The sequence below is a fragment of the Prinia subflava genome, chromosome 3, assembly GCF_021018805.1.
Source record: "Prinia subflava isolate CZ2003 ecotype Zambia chromosome 3, Cam_Psub_1.2, whole genome shotgun sequence".
Classification (NCBI taxonomy): Eukaryota; Metazoa; Chordata; class Aves; order Passeriformes; family Cisticolidae; genus Prinia; species Prinia subflava.
The window spans coordinates 39,057,471-39,076,704 of NC_086249.1; the positions used below are offsets into that span (position 1 = coordinate 39,057,471).

The window sequence follows — 19,234 nt, forward strand, 5'->3', positions numbered from 1 at the left end:
TAGAGTTTTCAGTGTTCAGAAAAAGAAACACCTTGGTGTCGGTCCTTTGCCTGTAATAAAAGAAGCCAAAATCTGCTGTGTGAAATATGTTTTGCTTCTTCATTGTAATTCTGCCTCAGGACTCACCTTAGCATATTTACTGCCTTTTCAGGCGCATGACCTTGTGTTTCCTCACAGTTCTTTTCTAAAATGGTAATAATAATAACAGTTCAGAGGTCTTACCTTTTAAAACACTTTAAAACTCTTCAAAACAGAGGACTGAATATATTCAGACCTTTGGAATATCCCTTTTTTTTCAGAAACACCTGCTTGTAATTGATATTCTCAGAATAGAAACATGAACAGTTTTGTTCTAGATGTTGCCCTTTTGTCAGTTTTACTCTCTCATTTGCATTGCATACAGATTCTAATAAAATAACAAATTTCTAACCTGCAATAAAAAGCAAAAAACCATTTTGCTTTTGTACACAGTAATTGTCATCTTAGTGTAACAGTGCATCCATGATTCCTTATATAGAGTAGTAGTCCATCAGGTACAAAATTTAAGGTGATTTATATCAGCTCATTCAATATTCATTTTAAAGTCTCAGCAGTCCACATAATAAAAAGTTGGTATATGTTTATCTCATTAAGAGGTCTGCAGTGGGCATGTGAATTGTTGATGAATCTGCAGCTTTTCAGTGTGAATATGTAGAGATTAGTAACAGAAATATTAAGACTAATACAAGTGTAGTATTGAATGTAATAATGAATGAAAACAGATGTTTCAAAGCATTGAAAGAGACTGGAAGAATGTTAAGAGAATGTCCTGCATTGATAACTAAGGGCATTACTGACTGCAGTAAAACTGCAAAACAGTGGGGAATGTCCTTAGATACAGACCTCAAGGCAAGCACTCAAATGCTGAATTATACCTGAACATCAGGCAACACGTTTTTATTGTGCAGATGAATGAGCACTGTCCCAAAGACATTGTGAAGTCTCAATGCTTGGGTATAACTCATGAGCCATTAGGACATTATCCTGAGCATTCTGCTTTGTAGCTTGACCTGTCTGAGCAAGGGAAGTTAGGCCAGGTGATCTTCAGAGGTCCCTTCCAACCTCATCCTTTCTGTGATTCTCTGTTTCAACAGGAGATTGATTCAAACTGTTCTTTCATAGTGGAAGATGGCAGCAAGGTTAAACCAAATTGTATGTGCCTCTTCCAGTCATCCTAACAGGGTATTAGACTACAGCTCCAAAGATGTCTGGAATGAATAAACCAAGTGGATGGGCAGCAATGACTTAGTAGCTGTTGATACCTAAAGGGTATAAAAAATCTGTCTTAAGAACAGTTTATTTTTGAGAATCTTAAGAACTCATAAAATGTTGTATGAGACTGTGAGGGTGTGACATCTGAAATCTTTTTAAGTTCCCTAGTGTGAAGGGGCCAGATGGATGGAAATTCAGAACTGCTATGTAGGGAGTTCCTGAATACAATGCTTTTGAGTGTCCTGTCTAGAGAGCAGTCAGTTTGGGAATTCACACACTGGAACAGATTGCCCAGAGAGATTGTGGAATGTATTCAAAGCATGACTGGACAGAGTCCTGGGCAACCTGCATTGGGTGATCCTGCTTGAGCAGGGGAATTGGACTAGGTGATCTCAAGAGGCTTCTTCCAACCTTCGCCATTCTGTGACTCTGGGATTCAGTATTCTTTGAACAGGTGGAAGCCAAGGCATGTTCTGGAGTTTGAAAATGCAGCCTGTATTTGATTTCAGAGAACAATCTTTAGTTTCATGTCTTACCAAGTACAGTTTTTATCCAGATTATTTATTGTGAACAATATGCTTCCCTTGTTTTTGTTTTCAGGTTTGCTTTATTCAGCATGAATGCAGTCATCATCTTCACTAAAAGGATGCTGTAGATGAACAAAATTGTTTCCTATATTCCTTTACAGGAGTGGTTTTTAGGTAAAGCATTATATGATGAAGAATCTACAATAATTCACCATTATGCCTTTGCTGAAAATCCTACAGTCTTTAAATTTCCAGATTTTGCTGCTGGTTGGGCACTTAGCATTCCACTTGTTAACAAGTAAGAATTGAATTTTAAGTCACTTCCTGTTTATTCTCCATTATTCTACATGTTCCAAGTATAATTATCATAAACACTTCAAAATTAATCAAGAGTGCAGAAATAGATTTCTGTATAATTGCTGTGCATGTTATTTATTTTGCTTCACTCTGCCTACATGAAATAGCTAATAATTGTCCAGTACTAATTGTTTAACCAGTTCGATCCCATATTGTAATTTTGAGAATGTATTCTTTCCCAGACCATGTTTTTTTTTCTTGAGTCATAGAGTGGCTGCATTGCCCTCTAGAAGTGTTTCTCATGCTGTACAAAGTACATATTTATTTCAGCTTAGAGGCTTAGGTTCTTTCAAATGAGATTAGAAAAGTTCATGGGTTTCAGAAGTTGAATGCATTTTACCATAGCAAGGATCAATGTTCTCATAAATTGAAAGTCCCTAAATAATATGCTTTGAAATACACAGAAAGAGAATCTTGTCTGTAGCTTGAGATACTGATCAATACTGAGCTTCAAATGCACTTCAATGCTTCAAATGCTGCTTTTAATTTGTTGAAAATTTAATGCCAGACTCTCTGTCTCCCCCGATGAGAATTTTTTTCTTGCACAGGAAGAATGTATCAAAATGTGTGTGCTGAAAACTAATATTAACATCATGGCACTGTTCAGATTTTTTTGAGAAAAGGATTTATATGATAAATATAAGTTGCTTCTTGAGGCAATAAATACATAAATGTGATTTATTATTATTTTTCCCTTTATAAGGTGGTCAGTAGTAGCAGCCACACTTTCCTGCATGCACTAGTGATTGATTTTTTAATATGTTTGATTAAACTTCTTCATCTCTTAACTGCATAGGCTTGCAAAGAAGCTAAAGAGTGAACCACTCAAATCAGACTTCACAATAGATTTGAAGCATGAGGTAAGCAGTGGTGTGATGAAAGAAAAAATTGTCTCAAAATTACGTATGTGAATAGTATTAAATCATAATGGAAATGAGAGATTTTTCTTAAACATTGCTAAAGAGTTTATCTGCAATGGCATGGTAGATTTCTTTTCCTTCCTTTAGAATATTGTAATACTTTAGAACTATATTTTAAGCATAGAAAAACTCATTAATAAGCTTGCATTAATATATGAATGCATACAGAGTTGTATAGATTAAGGTATCGTCTAAGGATTGCTCTGTAAGGAAGGAGAGAGACTTCCAATTCATGAACCATAAGGTGAGGTGAGTAATATCTCAATTCTAGCCAGCCTCACTCACTTTCTGAATTAGATCCTCAAAGCTAAATATGGTGGGGTTTGCATTAAATACTCTGAGGAATCTACCTGTGTGTGAACAAGCAGTGCTGCAACTTGCAGCATGCAAGTCTAGAAAGACATTTTTTTGTCTCTGGTATGCAATGCTTTCAAAAGGTTGGCAGAAGGTATTTCAGACAGTGAGTGAACTGACTGAAAGGAACATGAAAAGTAGGCTGTCTCCGTGCTCCTTTTTTGGAGGCCTTTTTTTTTCTGCATTTAAAATGTTTGTGCCACCCAGGGTTTTGTACTGTCACCAAAATGAACTGCTGAACCAGGGCTGGAAGAGGGGGATGGATCTGGAATAAGCTTCTGGCCTGAAATAGGAATATGATTAAGGTTAGGAATAAGGAATGTGAAGAACAAGGAAGGAAGAACAGGATAAAGATTTTGGGCTGAAATTATGACTGATACTGAAGTAGTTTTAATTACTTTACCCCTCCTGAAAAGCATCTATAAATTTTTGTTCTGGTCCAGAAAAAAAAACACCTTTACATAAAACTACTGCTGATTTTTCAGATCTTGTAATGTTTATAAACCTCCTCTTTTACAACATTACTCTACAGTGTATTTATCGAGTATAGATTTTTAGCATATTTAAATAAATTTGGTTGTATGTAAAACCATTCTTCTATATTATTTTCCCTTGTTGACTGATGTATTTCTCAAAAACAATTGCATCCCTCTCAGCATTCATTTTGCTGTAAGAAACAAGACAAGAAACAAGAAGTTGGTTTTATCCTCTTGTTAATGTTTCTCAATGCAAGACCTTGAGCTTCACAATGTCCTTTTATTTTAGCTTTATTTTTAAGACAAAATCATTCATATATTCCCAGTATTCCAGGCTACCTCAGCACTAACAAAGTCTCTAAACATATTGTCTTTAAAAAAAAATCATTAAGAGCTTCTGTTTTTATGTGCCACAGATTGCTTAGTAAAAAACAATTGATCACTCGACCAACAAAATGACTTACATCTACTTATTATTCTGTTAGCAGGTCTTTGCATATGTTTCATTTCAAATTTATTGCCACTGATAACCTACTTCAGCCCTGTAGTTATTCTTTCTGCACAGTCTCATGCCTCCCTAGAGACAGCTTCATTCCCTCACATTTATTTAATAAATCACCATCTTCTCTGTCTTAAATCATTTTTATGTCTATGTTCTTCCTGTGTGAATCAAGATTGACAACAAATCAAAGAATATAATCTGTTGTTTTTAATAATTGTTTATAATTTTTAAGTTTATAAGAAATATTTTAGTTTGACAGACTCTAATAACATATGCCTCAAATCTTTGGTATTTTATTGTGCTCCATCCCTTTTTAAAAATTTTTTGTTTGTGTTGCCTTATTACTTTCCAAGTCCCTGTTTCTTATATCCATAACATTTATATTGCTTTCATATCTTGCAGATGTGGTAAAGTGATTTTGTCACACTGCTGCTCATTTGTAGGTTGTTGCTTAGGCTTTTCGTAGCCATACAATATGTGGCACATTCCTTGATACCTGTTCAAAGCTGAAATTGAATAACAGATTTTTTTGTACATCTAACACTAGATCTGAACTAGGATTAAGACTATTCTTGTCTTTTTATTGTAAATCTGTCTCCATGGTTTTATTAACCTTATGTCATCCAGTGCTACAACCCAAAATGGCACTCTAACCTCACTTCTGAAATAATATAGCTTCACACCATTCTAAGGCTTTCTATTGAAATTTTATTTTTCAGTGGGAAATTTAGTACATTGTGAGTTTCCATAAATAATCGGTGATAAGTTACACTTGGCAAATAGTCTTTATTCTCTAGCAGCATTGCTTCTTTGTGGGTTCATGTGGTCGTCATTAATTCTGAATAGCTGAATTCTGAATTAATACTAATGCAATTTGTTAAAGGACCCAGGAGCACAAGTACTGTTCTCTATCCTTCCAGTTGCAGGGAGTGATGAGGGATGAAACTGGAAGAGCCAGCAACCAATACCTGCTCAGAGCATGGTGACACCACCAGAATATGGAGGAAGTAGTTAATCAGCTCAGGGACAAATCTGCTACACCATCCCATATCCTTCACTTTCCTTGTTAACGCGATTTCTTTGTATGCCCTGAAAATTTTTATCTAGTATAATTACTGATATAAATGTTTCCAATTTTGGTAGATTGCCCTGTACATTTGGCAGAAAGGGGAAGGACCTCATCTTACTCCAGTGCCCGAGTTCTGCACAGATGATGTGAATTCATATAAGGCTGATCACTGTGCAACAACATTCAGTAATTTCCTGCCACTTTGTGTAAGTACAATATTTTATATACCATTTGCTTAGCAAAAGTAAAACTCTTACTAAAATGTATAATACTTGAGTTCAAAAATCTCAAAACTTGAGAAAATATTTTTAAGGAAGCTGAAAGAAACCCCTACAAAATATTTTGTTCTGGCATTTATCCAGGATGTATTTTGGATATGCTTTCAGGCTTCTTTCAGGCTTTCAGAACATTTCCTGGCAACTAACACTGCGTGTGCCTTAATGAGTCTTTCTACCACAATGTTTGGTTGGTGCATGATCTGTACATTATTTATCCTTACACTGCTTACACTGTGAGAGACTGAAGTATAGATGATATTTTTTTTTTCCCACAGATGGGAATCTAAAACTTGTTGAGGCTAAAGATAAAATGTAAAATAGTATTTTGTGCCTTAAATTATAACCCATCTCTTCAACCTCTAGGAGAATACATTTATTATATTATGAGTTAAGTGTAGCTAGAGGCCAAAATGTGTTCTGTGCTTCCAGGAAAGCAAAATTCTAGGTGCCAAAAAGCATAACAAATCAAAGTGGTCAAATGGTTTATTACAGCTGAGGAAATTGAAAGATTTTTAGTCTGTATCATTTAAGCTGTTTTTTCTCAAGTGTGATACAGTTTGTGTTGTCATAGCTACCAATTTCAAAGAAATTAAGGAATCATTCTTTTTTGGATGACTCATTCTTAGTTTAACAAGTTTTTCTACTCATGGTCTTTTCCTAATGATAGATGTTTTAGTTCTTGTTTGAGTACTCATCAATGGAAAAAAAATGCCAATAGTATTATTTCAGGAATTTTAAACAACCAATGCCTTTTTTCTCAAGAGATAAAAATTTACTTCCTGATGTATGACAAGAACACTTTTCTGCTTGGTAGACTATACAATGAAAAGATACTTCCTGTTTTATTATATGTATGGACATACATATCCTGTAAAGTACCACAGGCAGAACCTGCACTTAAAAGATTAATTTTTGTTTTGTCCATATAGGGAGAGCCAGTGAATAAGGAAGATGTTTTTGTTGCTGTAAAAACGTGTCGAAAATTTCATGGTGACAGAAGTAAGTTGTTGGCTGGTCAAGGTAGTAGTTCTACGCAATATAAAATGAATATTTAAAAAGCAAGCTGATATGTGCTGTCTCTGTAGCTCTTGGGGACTAAGTGTTTTCAAAATGGACTGGGAAACAGGAAAGTTTCGGAATTATAAACAGCTTATTCTTCAAGAGGGATCTTTTTACTGTTTAGAGTCCTCAGGAGTGCTGTGAAACATTTAAAATAAAAAATTGTTTAATTGTTAGTCACTGTTGGCAGAAAACTTGGAATGGAATACCTAAATTAAAGCCTACATAGGGTTAGCTTATATTGTTGTATGACATATGTGAATTAATACAACAGCTATGAATATCCTTCAGTGAGTTTCCCCCAGACAATTGCTTCACTTCTTTTCTTCATACCAGCAGTGAAAATTGTGCAGCTCTTTGGTGGCTGGCTTAGAAATTTGAACAAGCTGAAAGGTCCCTCATCTCCTCCTTCCTTTCGTCCTTCCCTCCTCTGCAGTAAAAGATTGAGCAGCTTATGCTGTCATGTTGCTTCTGGCTCTTCCATGTGCTCAAGTACTTTATAATGCTTGGAATGAGAAAATTTGTCCCTTCTAGAAATCTGGTCATACATAGTACTTTGTCTAGCCAGTGGCCCAGATCAAGAGTGTATGAAACACTATAGCATGTCTCATCTGAAAGTCCATCTGAAATTGTGGAGTTACACAAGCAGTGGTAGTCACCATGATAAAAACAGCAAACAAAAAACCCTGGCACAGGGCAACAAGATACACACAGCGAGCATTGACTTCCTCCTCAGAGGCACAGAAAATAGACACAGAGAGACTCTCAGCTTCTGCTAACACATAGTAATGCTCAGCAAAGTTGAGGGAGATCAAGTCTCAACAAAGCTTGGAAAGAAAAATTCTAAATCCACCAGTTTAACAGAAGACGCTCCACCTACTTGATACCACCTGCCAGTCTGTTCTGGTTTGCTTCTAGACATTTTGATAAGAAGGAAGAGATTTGCTTCCAGGAATTTGCTTGAATTTTATGTGCTCTTTAATACTCATGGTGCATAATACTGTCTCCATTATGCTTAGTCTGTTTATAAGCATAATTTAAAGTGATTATAATTGGCAAAAAACCCCCAAGTAATTGGTTAGTAATTGTACCAAATTTTGAGAGGGTTTTGCCACACCTGTTGTCGAGGACAGGATGAAAGTAAAAGCTCTTTTCTTAACTAGGTCTGGTTAAAAACAGCCAAGATTTTTTTCATAATAAGATTTGTGGAAATTTTTTCTTAATGCTACTGCACCTGATGAAGGCATATTTGTAGTGTTTTAATAATGTAATTGTTAGGTTGTCTTTAAAGTAGCTTTTGACAAAACAAAATTGACTGTTCTGTAATTGGAGTTCACTGAAGAATTCTCCATTCTGGATCCATATTAATTTTTAAATATCAAAATTTTAAAAAATAAGTAGAAGAAAAAAACAACCAAGAAAGTCAGAAAGAAACATAAGGCCTCAAAAAGATAGCACAAACCTCCGTCAAGAAACACCTGTTGAAGACTGAGGAAAATTCTTGAACTTTCCTCACAGCTTCCAGTGTAATGCAATAGAGGATAATCTTACTCCAGATTTTGAAAGATTAATGGATGCCAGCTTCAGAGAGCTCTTTTTACCTGGTAAGTCATTCTTTATTGTATGCCAAAAACTACATTAATGCGGCATTAAGGCTTGGAAATGGATGTGCTTTTAAAAGTAGCTAAATTTGACCTCAAAATTTACTTCAGATACAACTCTCCTTCTTACACATACCATCTGTAGTTGTAAAAGAAAATTTCACAACTGCAAATATGCATCAGGGTTCTAGAAATAGCAGAAATAAAATGTCATTAAGAGCTTAGAGCTGACCTTTAAATATCTCTAGTGGTATTAAAACTCTGGTGTGATCACAAGTATTAATACATATTGATAAATATTTGCATCATCATCCAGTCCAAAACTTCAAGCAGTTTTCTTTTGGAAGATACAATCTGCCAGAAATTACAAAGTATTGTGGGATTCAATTTACAATTGACATTGGTCTGCATGGTGACACTTCCATCAAGACAGGCAAGGGAAAGAGAAGGACGCTTCATCTGACAGCCCCTTGCTAGACCTCTTAACTGAGATGAGACCCAAGTCCTTGTTTCAGTAAGCTTTTCATTTCTAGAAAGAAGAGGGGCTCCACCAAAGGAATTGAGAGGCTCAGTCTGTAACTGCAAATATTTCTGTGTGTTAAAGGACCCTGCTGAGTTTCAGGTCCTTGTTTGGAGAAAGGTAGAACAACCTTCACAGGCACATCGCTTCTGCCAGGGGAAGTTGGGATGCTCCTGTGTATCTGTGATCTTCTGTTCTGGAGCCTTGTTTTCTGAAACCTTTCTGGTTTTGTTCTGCTGAGAAACATTTTTAAGTAAAGCATTTCAACAAAATAAGAAAATCATTTCTGGCCTGTACATGTTTTTTGTACATAATTCCTTTTGGATGTGTTACGAAAAAATGAGAACACTTTTACATTTCTTTAAGAACTTTTAAAAGTCGCATGGACCGTTGCAAAATGCTACGAAAGTGATTTTTTTCTTTTCAAAATATTAAAGCCTTTCCATTAGTGTATTGAGTTCTTATTACTCTGTCTTTACACTAAAATGAACTAGAAGGTAACTGTTAGCAAACTGAGTGTTGATCAATCAAGAGTAATAAATCCCGTGTGTCCAGAGTTATGGGAAGTGAGCAACTAGGTAGGCAACAAACATCAAATTAGGTGAGGGATGATTCTAGCAAGGGGCTAAAGTGAGTTGTTCACAAGCATCAGGGTTGTATAGCAGCAAAGGGAAGTTATCTAAATATTTCCTCCATTTAAAGCTCTACCTGCTGCTGGTGAGACCTCCTGGATGGTGTCAGAGAGCATAGAGCAGAGAAGCAATAACAGCAGAATGCAGAGTACTTGCAAATCTCAGGCCTGATCTCATTTTTTAAATGGCACAGAGATCTTTATTTCAATCTGATGATTTTCTTCTGAACACCCTGCAGATGGCTGGATTTTTTTTGTGTGTGTTACTCATAATTGATTCACTTCTGGATGTAATGTAAACACTCATCATTATTAGAATTTTGTGTGATCAATTTTACATGCTGATGTGAAATGGCCAACTAGTAAGAAAAAGGTTTCTTTTTTTTAGAGAAGCATTAAGCAATCCTCCTTTGAATAGAGTCTCCATGGGATCAAAATTGATTGTATGATATTTATAAACTATACTATACAAATACTTCTTATTTATAAATGAAACAATAAATATTTATACATTTATAACAGGAATGGTTTCAAATGTCCTGTGAGTTTGTCTCCAGAGACAGTGCTTTGGAGGATTAATATGATGTTCTTGTCAGATGGGATGTGTATAAATACCAGTATAGTATTTCAAAAGTTACATTTGGTCTTTTTCTGATTCAGAATATGTGTACAGATTGTACAGTTGGATTAAAATGTGCCATTTCAATACTAGAAGAAGGACTAATCTCTGATAGTGTTTGTGCTGATGTGTGCTATGAATCATACAATAGCAAGTGCAAAAGTAGAATTCCATGCTTTGGTTAGCCAAAATGTAAATATCACATTTTTCAATTATTATTATGAATAATAGTATCATGAAACTATTGTCATATCTTAATAGAACCTTTTTTATACTTTAAATAAAACTGTCCTGACTGGCTTTCATAAAATTGTAAATTTTTTTCTGTCTAGATATTATAGCAAAGAAAATAGCATGAACATTTAGAATCATGATGCTGTATTTGATGCAGCATTTTTATGTGAAGAAATGTGGCTACCAAACGTGGTTAACATGAATATTTGGATCAAGTATCTATTTTAATCAAGTTCCTTGTGTTTGAATGCCAATCGTTGTTTTGCAGTACCCGTTGTAAAGCAGACTTGGGAAAGAGAAGCTGCCCTTATTGAATACTACAGTGATTATGCAGACATCTCCATTCCTACTATAGATTTAGGCATACCTAACACTGACAGAGGTGAGCTATTGACTGTGGACAGCTTTGCACCAGTGACTGACTGAAGAAGGGAAGTTTTGTGGATGATATGTGCCTTTCATGTCAAGCATGTCATTTAGAAATTCTGTTTTTCTCTAGCACATATGTGCAGCTTGAACTACAAGAATGCTCTTCACACAAATGGATGGAGAGTACATTCAGAGTCGCCCTGTGTAGATAACTTGTTCTTTTTAGCAGAAACCTAAATACTGAGATTATGAAAGCATGGTATATTGGTATTCTCTAAGAGAAAAAAAATGGTATTATTACTTGGGGTAAGAGTAGTATCTCTACAGTGATTTATGATTTTCAGTCGGATCATCAACAGTGAAGAAGTCATAAATTGATTTCTAAAGACCTCAGGCAGTGCCAACCATACTAAGCATAAACTGCTTACCATATGGTATTCAGATATTATATCCATGTGCCTTGATTTAAGCACAAAAACTAAATGTTAAGATTGAAACATCTTTTTATAGCAAACAACAGGCATTTAAATTAATTTACTTTGTGTTTGAATAGAAAAAAGGCTGAGGAGATATAATGGCTTTTTTTGGTTTATTAATTTTGATTTTTTTTTCTTTCATTTGAGTTATTGTTCTTAGGCTGATATTTTATATCCATTACCTTCTGAATTACAGGTCTCTATGCAGTGGTGGCCTGTTAGCCTTACCTGGCCCACAAGGTCAGTTGTTCTGGCCTCTGGGTTATTTCTGCCCCTTTTTTTTCCTCTGTTAGAAGCAGAGAGAGAATAGGCAAGATTTTTTGTGTGCACAGGTGGAGTGGGGCATGAGCAAGCAGTGAGTGTTTTCAGGAGGCAGCAAACCTGCTGGGCACACGTGGATCATTGCAAGAAGTCATGCCCAGCAGTCCTAGTCATACCACATTTTGTGATAGAATATAATGTAGAAATCTTGGGTTTAATTTTGTAAATTTAATTAATTTTCACGTATCAGTCTGCATTAAGTTCACAGTCTCACAAAATCACCAGAGTGAGGACTTCCTTCATTTCTTTAGCATAGAATTGCTGCATTTTCTCAAAGAATATTTTAACTGAAACTGGCTTCAAATATAATCCTGTTATTTTGAGTGATTGTTTACTAAATGTAATATTGATAGCAGTAATTACTTTAGACAGTCAACTGTGATGAATAAAGACTGACTGAAATGAGGTTTGTCCAAGCTCTGGAAAAGACTCAGAAGAAGTCTGAAACTTCTTGTTTCTCATGTCCTGCTTATTCTGAAAAAGGGTGTTTCCCTTCTGCACTCCTAGCAAAGGGTGTCTTACCTCTGAACTCATAATCTTGTGATAAATGTTCAGACCTTTCCTTGGAGGCAGTGATCAGGACCTGAGTTCTCAGTGAGGAGTTCAGTAGATTAAAATATATTTAAATATTTCTATAAAAGCAATGGATCAATGCCTGATGCATCGTGAAATGCTATGACAATATCTTGGAGTATTTTGCAGAACATTTTTCTGTCATAGTCTTCTCATTTTTACAGCTCTTTAAATTAAGAATAGCAATTTGTCCATTATTGTTCAACAGCTTGACAGATAACTGGAATAAAGCTTGGTTTTAATTTAATTCCTATCTTATTTAAGCATATATTCTGTTAATTTCTCTTCTTTTTAGGTCACTGTGGGAAAACTTTTGCCATTTTGGAAAGGTTTTTGAATCATACTTCTCCCAGAACCCCTTGGTTAGTTGTAGTGGATGATGACACACTGATAAGGTACATATTGCATTGCTTCAGGAGCTACCACTCTTTATGTCAATAAGAGATTTAGCAATATTCACCTATCCTTCTTTCTTTAAGAGATACAGCTATTTTATTAGTCATGTGGCTTTATATTACTTGAGGAAAAATTGTCTCTTCCCATCAGTATTCTTTTGACAGGTATTAAAAACAATGTTGTAACTTGGTTAAAACTGTGCATATCAGTATTATCGTGTAATCATTTAGTCTGGACACACCACATTTTGTGATTCCTCAGTGTAGGTATGTTTGAGCTGGTAGGGTTTAGTCATTTGCCAAAAACCCTTTTTTAAAGGTTCCTTAGACAAATGTGTCAGAAGAAAGGTTCCACAAGCTCTGGTCAGTTATCCTGAGCTACCCGAATGGTGTTTTGGAACTTGCCTTTGTTGGAAAATTAGATCCCATTCTCATAAAATCTGACACTGCAACATAAGCAAAAAAAGGCACAGTGAGCAATGCCCAGGATCCCACGGTTAGGAACAGTGATTCAAGACAATACTTTACATTAAATCATTTGACAGAAGAAGAAATAGTGAGAGGATGCAACTGTGGATAATGCAGCATTCATAGAACTAAATCTACCATTTTAGTTTTCAATTTGTAAATCTTCATAGATAATTTGCGAAGATCTTGGAAAGTGTAATTTCATGTTTTCTCTGAGATGAGTTGCAGTTTTGATGATAAGCTGCCTAAATCAAAAAATACTTTAAGTTAATTTGTTCATCATTTGACCAAATTGCACAATCATATCTCACAGTAAATAATCCATCATAAATTTTTGTTTAGCAGTTTGTGTCTCTGGGAGTGTTTTTTTGGGTAGAATTTCTGAATTTCTCCTGTCATCTTTGTGCTATTTAAGACAATGCTGTTGAGGGTAGCAATGTCTGTTCCAAAATGAATGTTTACAAGACTTTTTATTAATGGCTTTTCATATTACAGTATATCCAGACTCCGAAAATTGCTCAGCTGCTATGACCCAAATGAACCAGTATTCCTTGGAGAGCGTTATGGCTACGGCTTGGGAACAGGAGGATACAGCTATATCACTGGTGGAGGAGGGTAATTGATTTGAGTTCCTACTGAGATCTACAGTAGTTTCTGTTTTGAGTGCAAATATTTTAAATTATGACACAAATCAGTTTCAACAGAAACAATGATGTTTTCCCCAAATGTGTGCAGTTATCTCACACCTTCTGTGTAGTGACACATGCTGGTCTCACGTGCCTGACTCTTCTTCCCTTACATTTGAGGGAGATTGAGGAGAACACCCCTTTTGAGTCCAGGCCAAGTTTAGAAGGAATTATCAGCTGTAGTAAAATGGTGGGTAGCTAACTTATTGTTGGAATAACAACAATGAATGTAATTGCTGTAATTAGTTTCCAGTATAAAAAGTAATTATCTTTCAGAAAATGCCTCTTGTGCTATTTGTCAATTCTGACCCCTTAAATTTTGAATTTCAAATGTGTTGTATCAGAGGGCTACATTCAGTCTTGCAGTACTAAATAATTTAGCAATATTTATTAATTACAGTTATTTGGTGTCTTTAGAAGTTTTTATACATTTCATGTGCTTTGTTTTTTATTCAGGATGGTTTTCAGCAGGACAGCTGTTCAGAAACTACTTGCCAGCAAATGCCGGTGTTACAGCATGGATGCACCCGATGATATGGTCCTTGGGATGTGCTTCAGTGGCTTGGGAATCCCTATAACACATAGTCCACTTTTTCATCAGGTCAGAGAGCTATTTTTGAATATTAAAAATGTATTTCACTTTTTAAGTATACCCATAAAACAGTCACAAATACTCCAATTTGATCAATATGTAATAACACTAACCAAGAAGCTGCTGCTGCTTTACCTTGATTCTCAGCAGAACAAAACTGATCAAATAAAAACATTCTCACACCATGGTTTACTGCAATGCTTTGCTAACCTATAACTACATTTTATACTACTAATTTTAGCTAACCTATAATTACATTTTATTAGAAATGCAGTCAGAGGTGAGGATTTTGAATAAGAAATAGAATTAGGAGCCACATGCTTTGAATAGTAGTCATATATCCTCTAAGGAAAACACACAATTATAACACAATACTTTTTTCTTCAGGTAATGGAGAGCTGACTGTAAAATCTTTCAGTAAATCTGCCTGCTCTACACACCTGATTTTTGTATTGATTCAGTATTTAGTATTCTGAACTACCTCATTAGTGCAGATAGAAAATACGAAATTACTGCTTTTATGGTGGGTTCTGAAGAGTGGTGTAAGTACAATAAATTGCTGTATGCTAGCATATGGGAAAGAGAGCTTACAAAACATAATTTTCATGTGAGTTTGGGAGAAAAGGGCTGGAGTAGATTTTAATCTTGTTTCTGTCTTCCACGGTATTTACCAAGCTAACTGGAGTGTTACGGTGGAAAGCACAATGCATTGAGGCTGTAGAGATTTTCTTCCTTGTAAACCAAGTAAACCAAATCCTTCTGCGATATGAACAAGAAGCACTAGAAATTTTTTTTCTCAAACAGTGCACAATTTTAAAAGTCAGCATTTAAATTAGTGTAGTATTTGATGCTTTTTCAGGTGTCAATCTAGTTGAAAAACTGGGAAGAGCTGCATATCTGAATATGAGCTGAGAATAAGGTAATAAGCTACTTGAGAATTACTAAATTGCCCTGTGGTTCAAAGCAGCTGTCAGTGGAGAGGGGGAGTCTCTTATTTAAATTGTCATATTTTCCTATGTTAAAAATCCATTACTGATTACATTTACTATTTAGAGAAATGGGAAGACTGAGAACATCCTATTCAATATTTTAATTCCTTGTCCAAAAAAAAAAATCATATCTGTTTACTCTCCTGGTTTGTTTATCATTGCTTATTCCTTTCAATATAGAAAGAAAACAAGTCATGCATATTATAAAATGAATGGTTACTGAATAATTTTGCCTGCACAGGTGTTAAAAAAACCTGAAACAACAAACCAGCCTAATTAAAGGATAGTCAGAACATAACTCATTTTTCAAATTTGTTAGAATAATCCTTATTCAAAAAAAAGGACCTCCTTGTAATCCTTAATAGTGTGTTTGATACCGAGTCACTTTGAAAGTGAAATCCTAGCAGTTTGATTTTCCACATAGAAAATTGCACTTGACTTCTAATTCATCTTTACTGTTGCTTGTAACAAATTCTATTTAACATCCCTCAACAGAAATTAACCCATGGGAGAAAACCACTGAAAAAGATTGAATGTGCTTATTGTGCAAAATGTATTTTTAAAATGAGAAAACCAACTTTGGATTTTCTGTCAACCAGAAAATAACTTTTTAAGCACTTGACTGAAGTATTATGATGTATGATGTTCCTTGATGTCTGTGAATCTAAAATTGTGCTGAGATACAGATTATGAAACCAGAAGCAAAGATATCTTTGTTCTTGGAGTGTCTGTGATGTGTTTGTTCACTCTTACTGGTTCCTGCTGCCTACTTGCTGAGGCAGATACATACATATCCTGTAACCTGTTCCAGAGGTAAAAAATTACAGTTATTATGGTAGGTATCATTATTTTAGCATTATCAAAACACCAGAATTTTGTCCATAGCTTAATAAAATCTGATTTATTTTAGAACAGCAAAAGTCTTTGGTTTCAAATATGTAAGAACTGTCTCTATCCAAAATAAATTCTTCAGGTTCTTGAAACCTAAATGTTCTTCAAAGTGTTTTCAAATGTCATGAGGGATACAGATTCCCTCTTGACTTCTCCAGTGGAATTTTTAAAACTAAGCACTCTGTGTTTTAAATATCAGAATAAAAAAACCTCAAAACACCAACAACACATTCTCAGATTTCATAAGGTCAAATTCTGTTGCCTGATTTTATGACTGTAACATATACAGAACTGCATGAAGAATTCATAAATACCATCACAAGTAGGTGAAGCATGCATTACTGAATCAGTTACCAGCTTAGGCATCAAATCAATTATTTGTTAACCAAATCATTCTATTTTCTTCTTATTTGGGTTTTTTCCTCTATATATAAACCACAAATGTTTGCCTGTCATGCATTTTTCTTACAAAAACTCTAATGTAGTTACAAATTAATTACAATGTAATTAATTTATGTAATTACAAAATGTAGTTGTTTTACCAGGGACCACTGCAAGTGGCAATTTTTAATGTAATGATGCACTTAGTGCCATTGAACTGCCAGAGAAAATTAAATACATGTGGAGCATTAGTACAGCAGCTGCATCTTGTAGCTGTGTTGTAATTCTGTCTGGTTTGATATAGCCTGATAATGAAAAACAACACAGTTTTCTGGCACCACAATGTTTGGAACCTTTATCTATCATAAACTCTATATATTTTGGCTGCTTATGGCCTTATTAGAATCCTACAGTCACGGTGGCAGTGCTGACAACTCTCGTTAGAGGAGGAAGACAATATAGTTTAAAATAATTTTGTCATTATTGAGCCAAAACTGCATATTTAAAAAGATTTCATACCAACTACACTGTTTATTGCTTGCCTTCTGAGATGGTGCCCATTTCATCCTGAGAAATGGGGCATATTTAGTATCAGTGTACTTCATTCCTAGCGTGATGATTGCAGTGTGAGTTGAAGATTTAAACTAATGCCTTGACAATTGATATAATAGGATGATGTAAAAAACCCTTTGTAACCATCTTGGGTATTTTATCTGTGCCACATTGTTTTGTTACAGGGGCCATTGAGCAGTGATATCTTTTTAAAAATATTATTCATCATTAAGTACTGGTCCTTTTGCTTTATTCTTCCATCTCTAGGCAAGGCCGATGGACTACCCAAAAGACTACCTTTCTCACCAAATTCCAGTATCATTTCACAAGCACTGGAATATTGATCCAGTGAAGGTGTATTTCACATGGCTGGCACCAAACACAGAAGAGTCACGTAATGGAAAGAATGTTGGATATAACAGAGAGGATTTATAAGCAGTAGAAGAATGCAAGTGTTAATTACTATTTTACAGCTGAGAGACAGTCACTGCTGTGATTTTTGCTTTGTTTTCACATTGTTCATCTGTTCACGACATAAGAAGACAGTATTTTGTTCCTGTTGGCTGCATCCCTTCCGAGCAATGGAAGAAGGCACTTAAATGACTTTTGGATTCTTTTCCTCCGCTTGGTTTCTCTTTAGAACGTTTTTGGGCTTTGTATGCCAATGAACTTGACTCACATTTAAGAGTCTTGTACAGCTTTACCTGTGTTCTGCTTTGGACTTGGTTCAGACAGCATCAATTTACATTCCCTTCCTTTGCTCTCTCAAAAGCTGAATTTATGTATGTGGGAGCCTAATATTGAATAAGTGTTGAACATCTATTAAACATCATCTCTCACTGACTTACGGAAAACAGTTCTCTGAAAGGTTCTGGAACAGTTTCTTGATAAATCATAGAGGACACTTGACTTTTTTCTGCAGCCTGGAGCTAGATTGTATAAAGGCTCATTTCAGATATACTGTGGTTTTCTGGAGTAGCTGGACCAGGCATGAAACCACTGCTGTACCTTTTAAGTTTATTGGCATTTGTGTGGCATGTCATGTACAAAATGGAAAAAAAGGTTAAGGACAGGGATTTCTTAGGTGGCCACGGGAGGTCACTGTGACTCCTTTAGAAACTGAAGTCACCATACATCAATTTGGCAAACGTAAAAGTGACTCTTCAGAATTTTTACACAACTAACATTTCAGTATTTCTGATGTGTGCATTTCAATAGCATATGAATGCCAGCTTTAAAAATTTTGTAGTATCCCTAATTTATATCATCAAGATAAGTAATTTGATTCATACAACACGTAAAGTGTGATTCATATTTAAAATGTTCTTGAGGTTTTTTTAGTAATTCAGTTTTGTAAAAATGTTTGTACAAAAACTGGTTTTAGTATGTTCTAAACTACTTTTTATATTGTAAAACGACTTCTTTTAAAATGACAGTATATGGCACTTGTATGCTGTTACTTAACTTGGCTTGCTATATTGTAACCAAATACAGGGTCTTAAAGCCATACTGTTGAAGTAATTCATGTTTTGGTTTCTTTTAGTAGGTTAAAAATTGATTCCATTCCAAAGAAAAGCAATATTTGCTCTAGAGTCGAAGTAGGGGAGCCATTGATTCCTGTCTCGGTAATTACTGAACTTGTATAAACATTTGTTTGTGAATGTAGCTTGTGGCTTTCTAAGCATTGAATAGCAAGCACATATTCATAATAGATTCGAATTCTGATTAATAAAGAGCAGTCCGTGTTGTGTCTTTTTTCTTCCCACTACCAGTGCCTTAAACAGTAGATATTTTACTGATACCAGGACTGTATTCTCTGATACCATTGGTGAATTGTTAATTATGTTTACTGTTTAGAACTGTGAAAGCTGAATAAAAGCATTATTTAACCTTTTGTGCCTTCTTCCTCTTTGCAAACCAAGTACAGTACATTTGTAAAGCACCAGTGAAATAAGTTCATCACCTTAATTGTAATTACTGTCAGTTTTATTAAAAGACAGCTTAATCTTTGAGGTTTTTTCATGTTCTGTCCTGACCTCCATATTAGGTCAGTTTTCAGCCTCTAGTTTTGTGCAAATGGAAAATTCTGTTTCAATGAACACCTTGTGATTGGGAGCCTTGATGCTATCACAAAACATGTTTC

At 35.1% G+C, this 19,234-nt stretch overlaps 1 protein-coding gene across 4 annotated transcripts in view; it reads left to right on the top strand.

The window, feature by feature from the left end:
* The window catches only part of B3GLCT (beta 3-glucosyltransferase), a 49,882-nt gene extending 30,897 nt beyond the window's left edge, over nt 1-18,985 (top strand). For 2 of the 4 annotated variants that reach the window (XM_063394757.1, XM_063394756.1), the window contains 9 exons: nt 1,940-2,076; nt 2,932-2,995; nt 5,531-5,662; nt 6,664-6,733; nt 10,667-10,780; nt 12,433-12,532; nt 13,496-13,615; nt 14,143-14,287; nt 17,359-18,985. In XM_063394757.1, coding sequence (XP_063250827.1) covers nt 1,940-2,076; nt 2,932-2,995; nt 5,531-5,662; nt 6,664-6,733; nt 10,667-10,780; nt 12,433-12,532; nt 13,496-13,615; nt 14,143-14,287; nt 17,359-17,526 — 1,050 coding nt within the window. In that variant the 3' untranslated portion in view covers nt 17,527-18,985. Of the gene's footprint in view, nt 1-1,939; nt 2,077-2,931; nt 2,996-5,530; nt 5,663-6,663; nt 6,734-10,666; nt 10,781-12,432; nt 12,533-13,495; nt 13,616-14,142; nt 14,288-15,137; nt 15,198-17,358 lie in introns of all 4 variants that reach the window. The other 2 variants (XM_063394759.1, XM_063394758.1) reach the window with 2 other exon arrangements.
* The last annotated feature ends 249 nt before the right edge of the window (nt 18,986-19,234 follow it).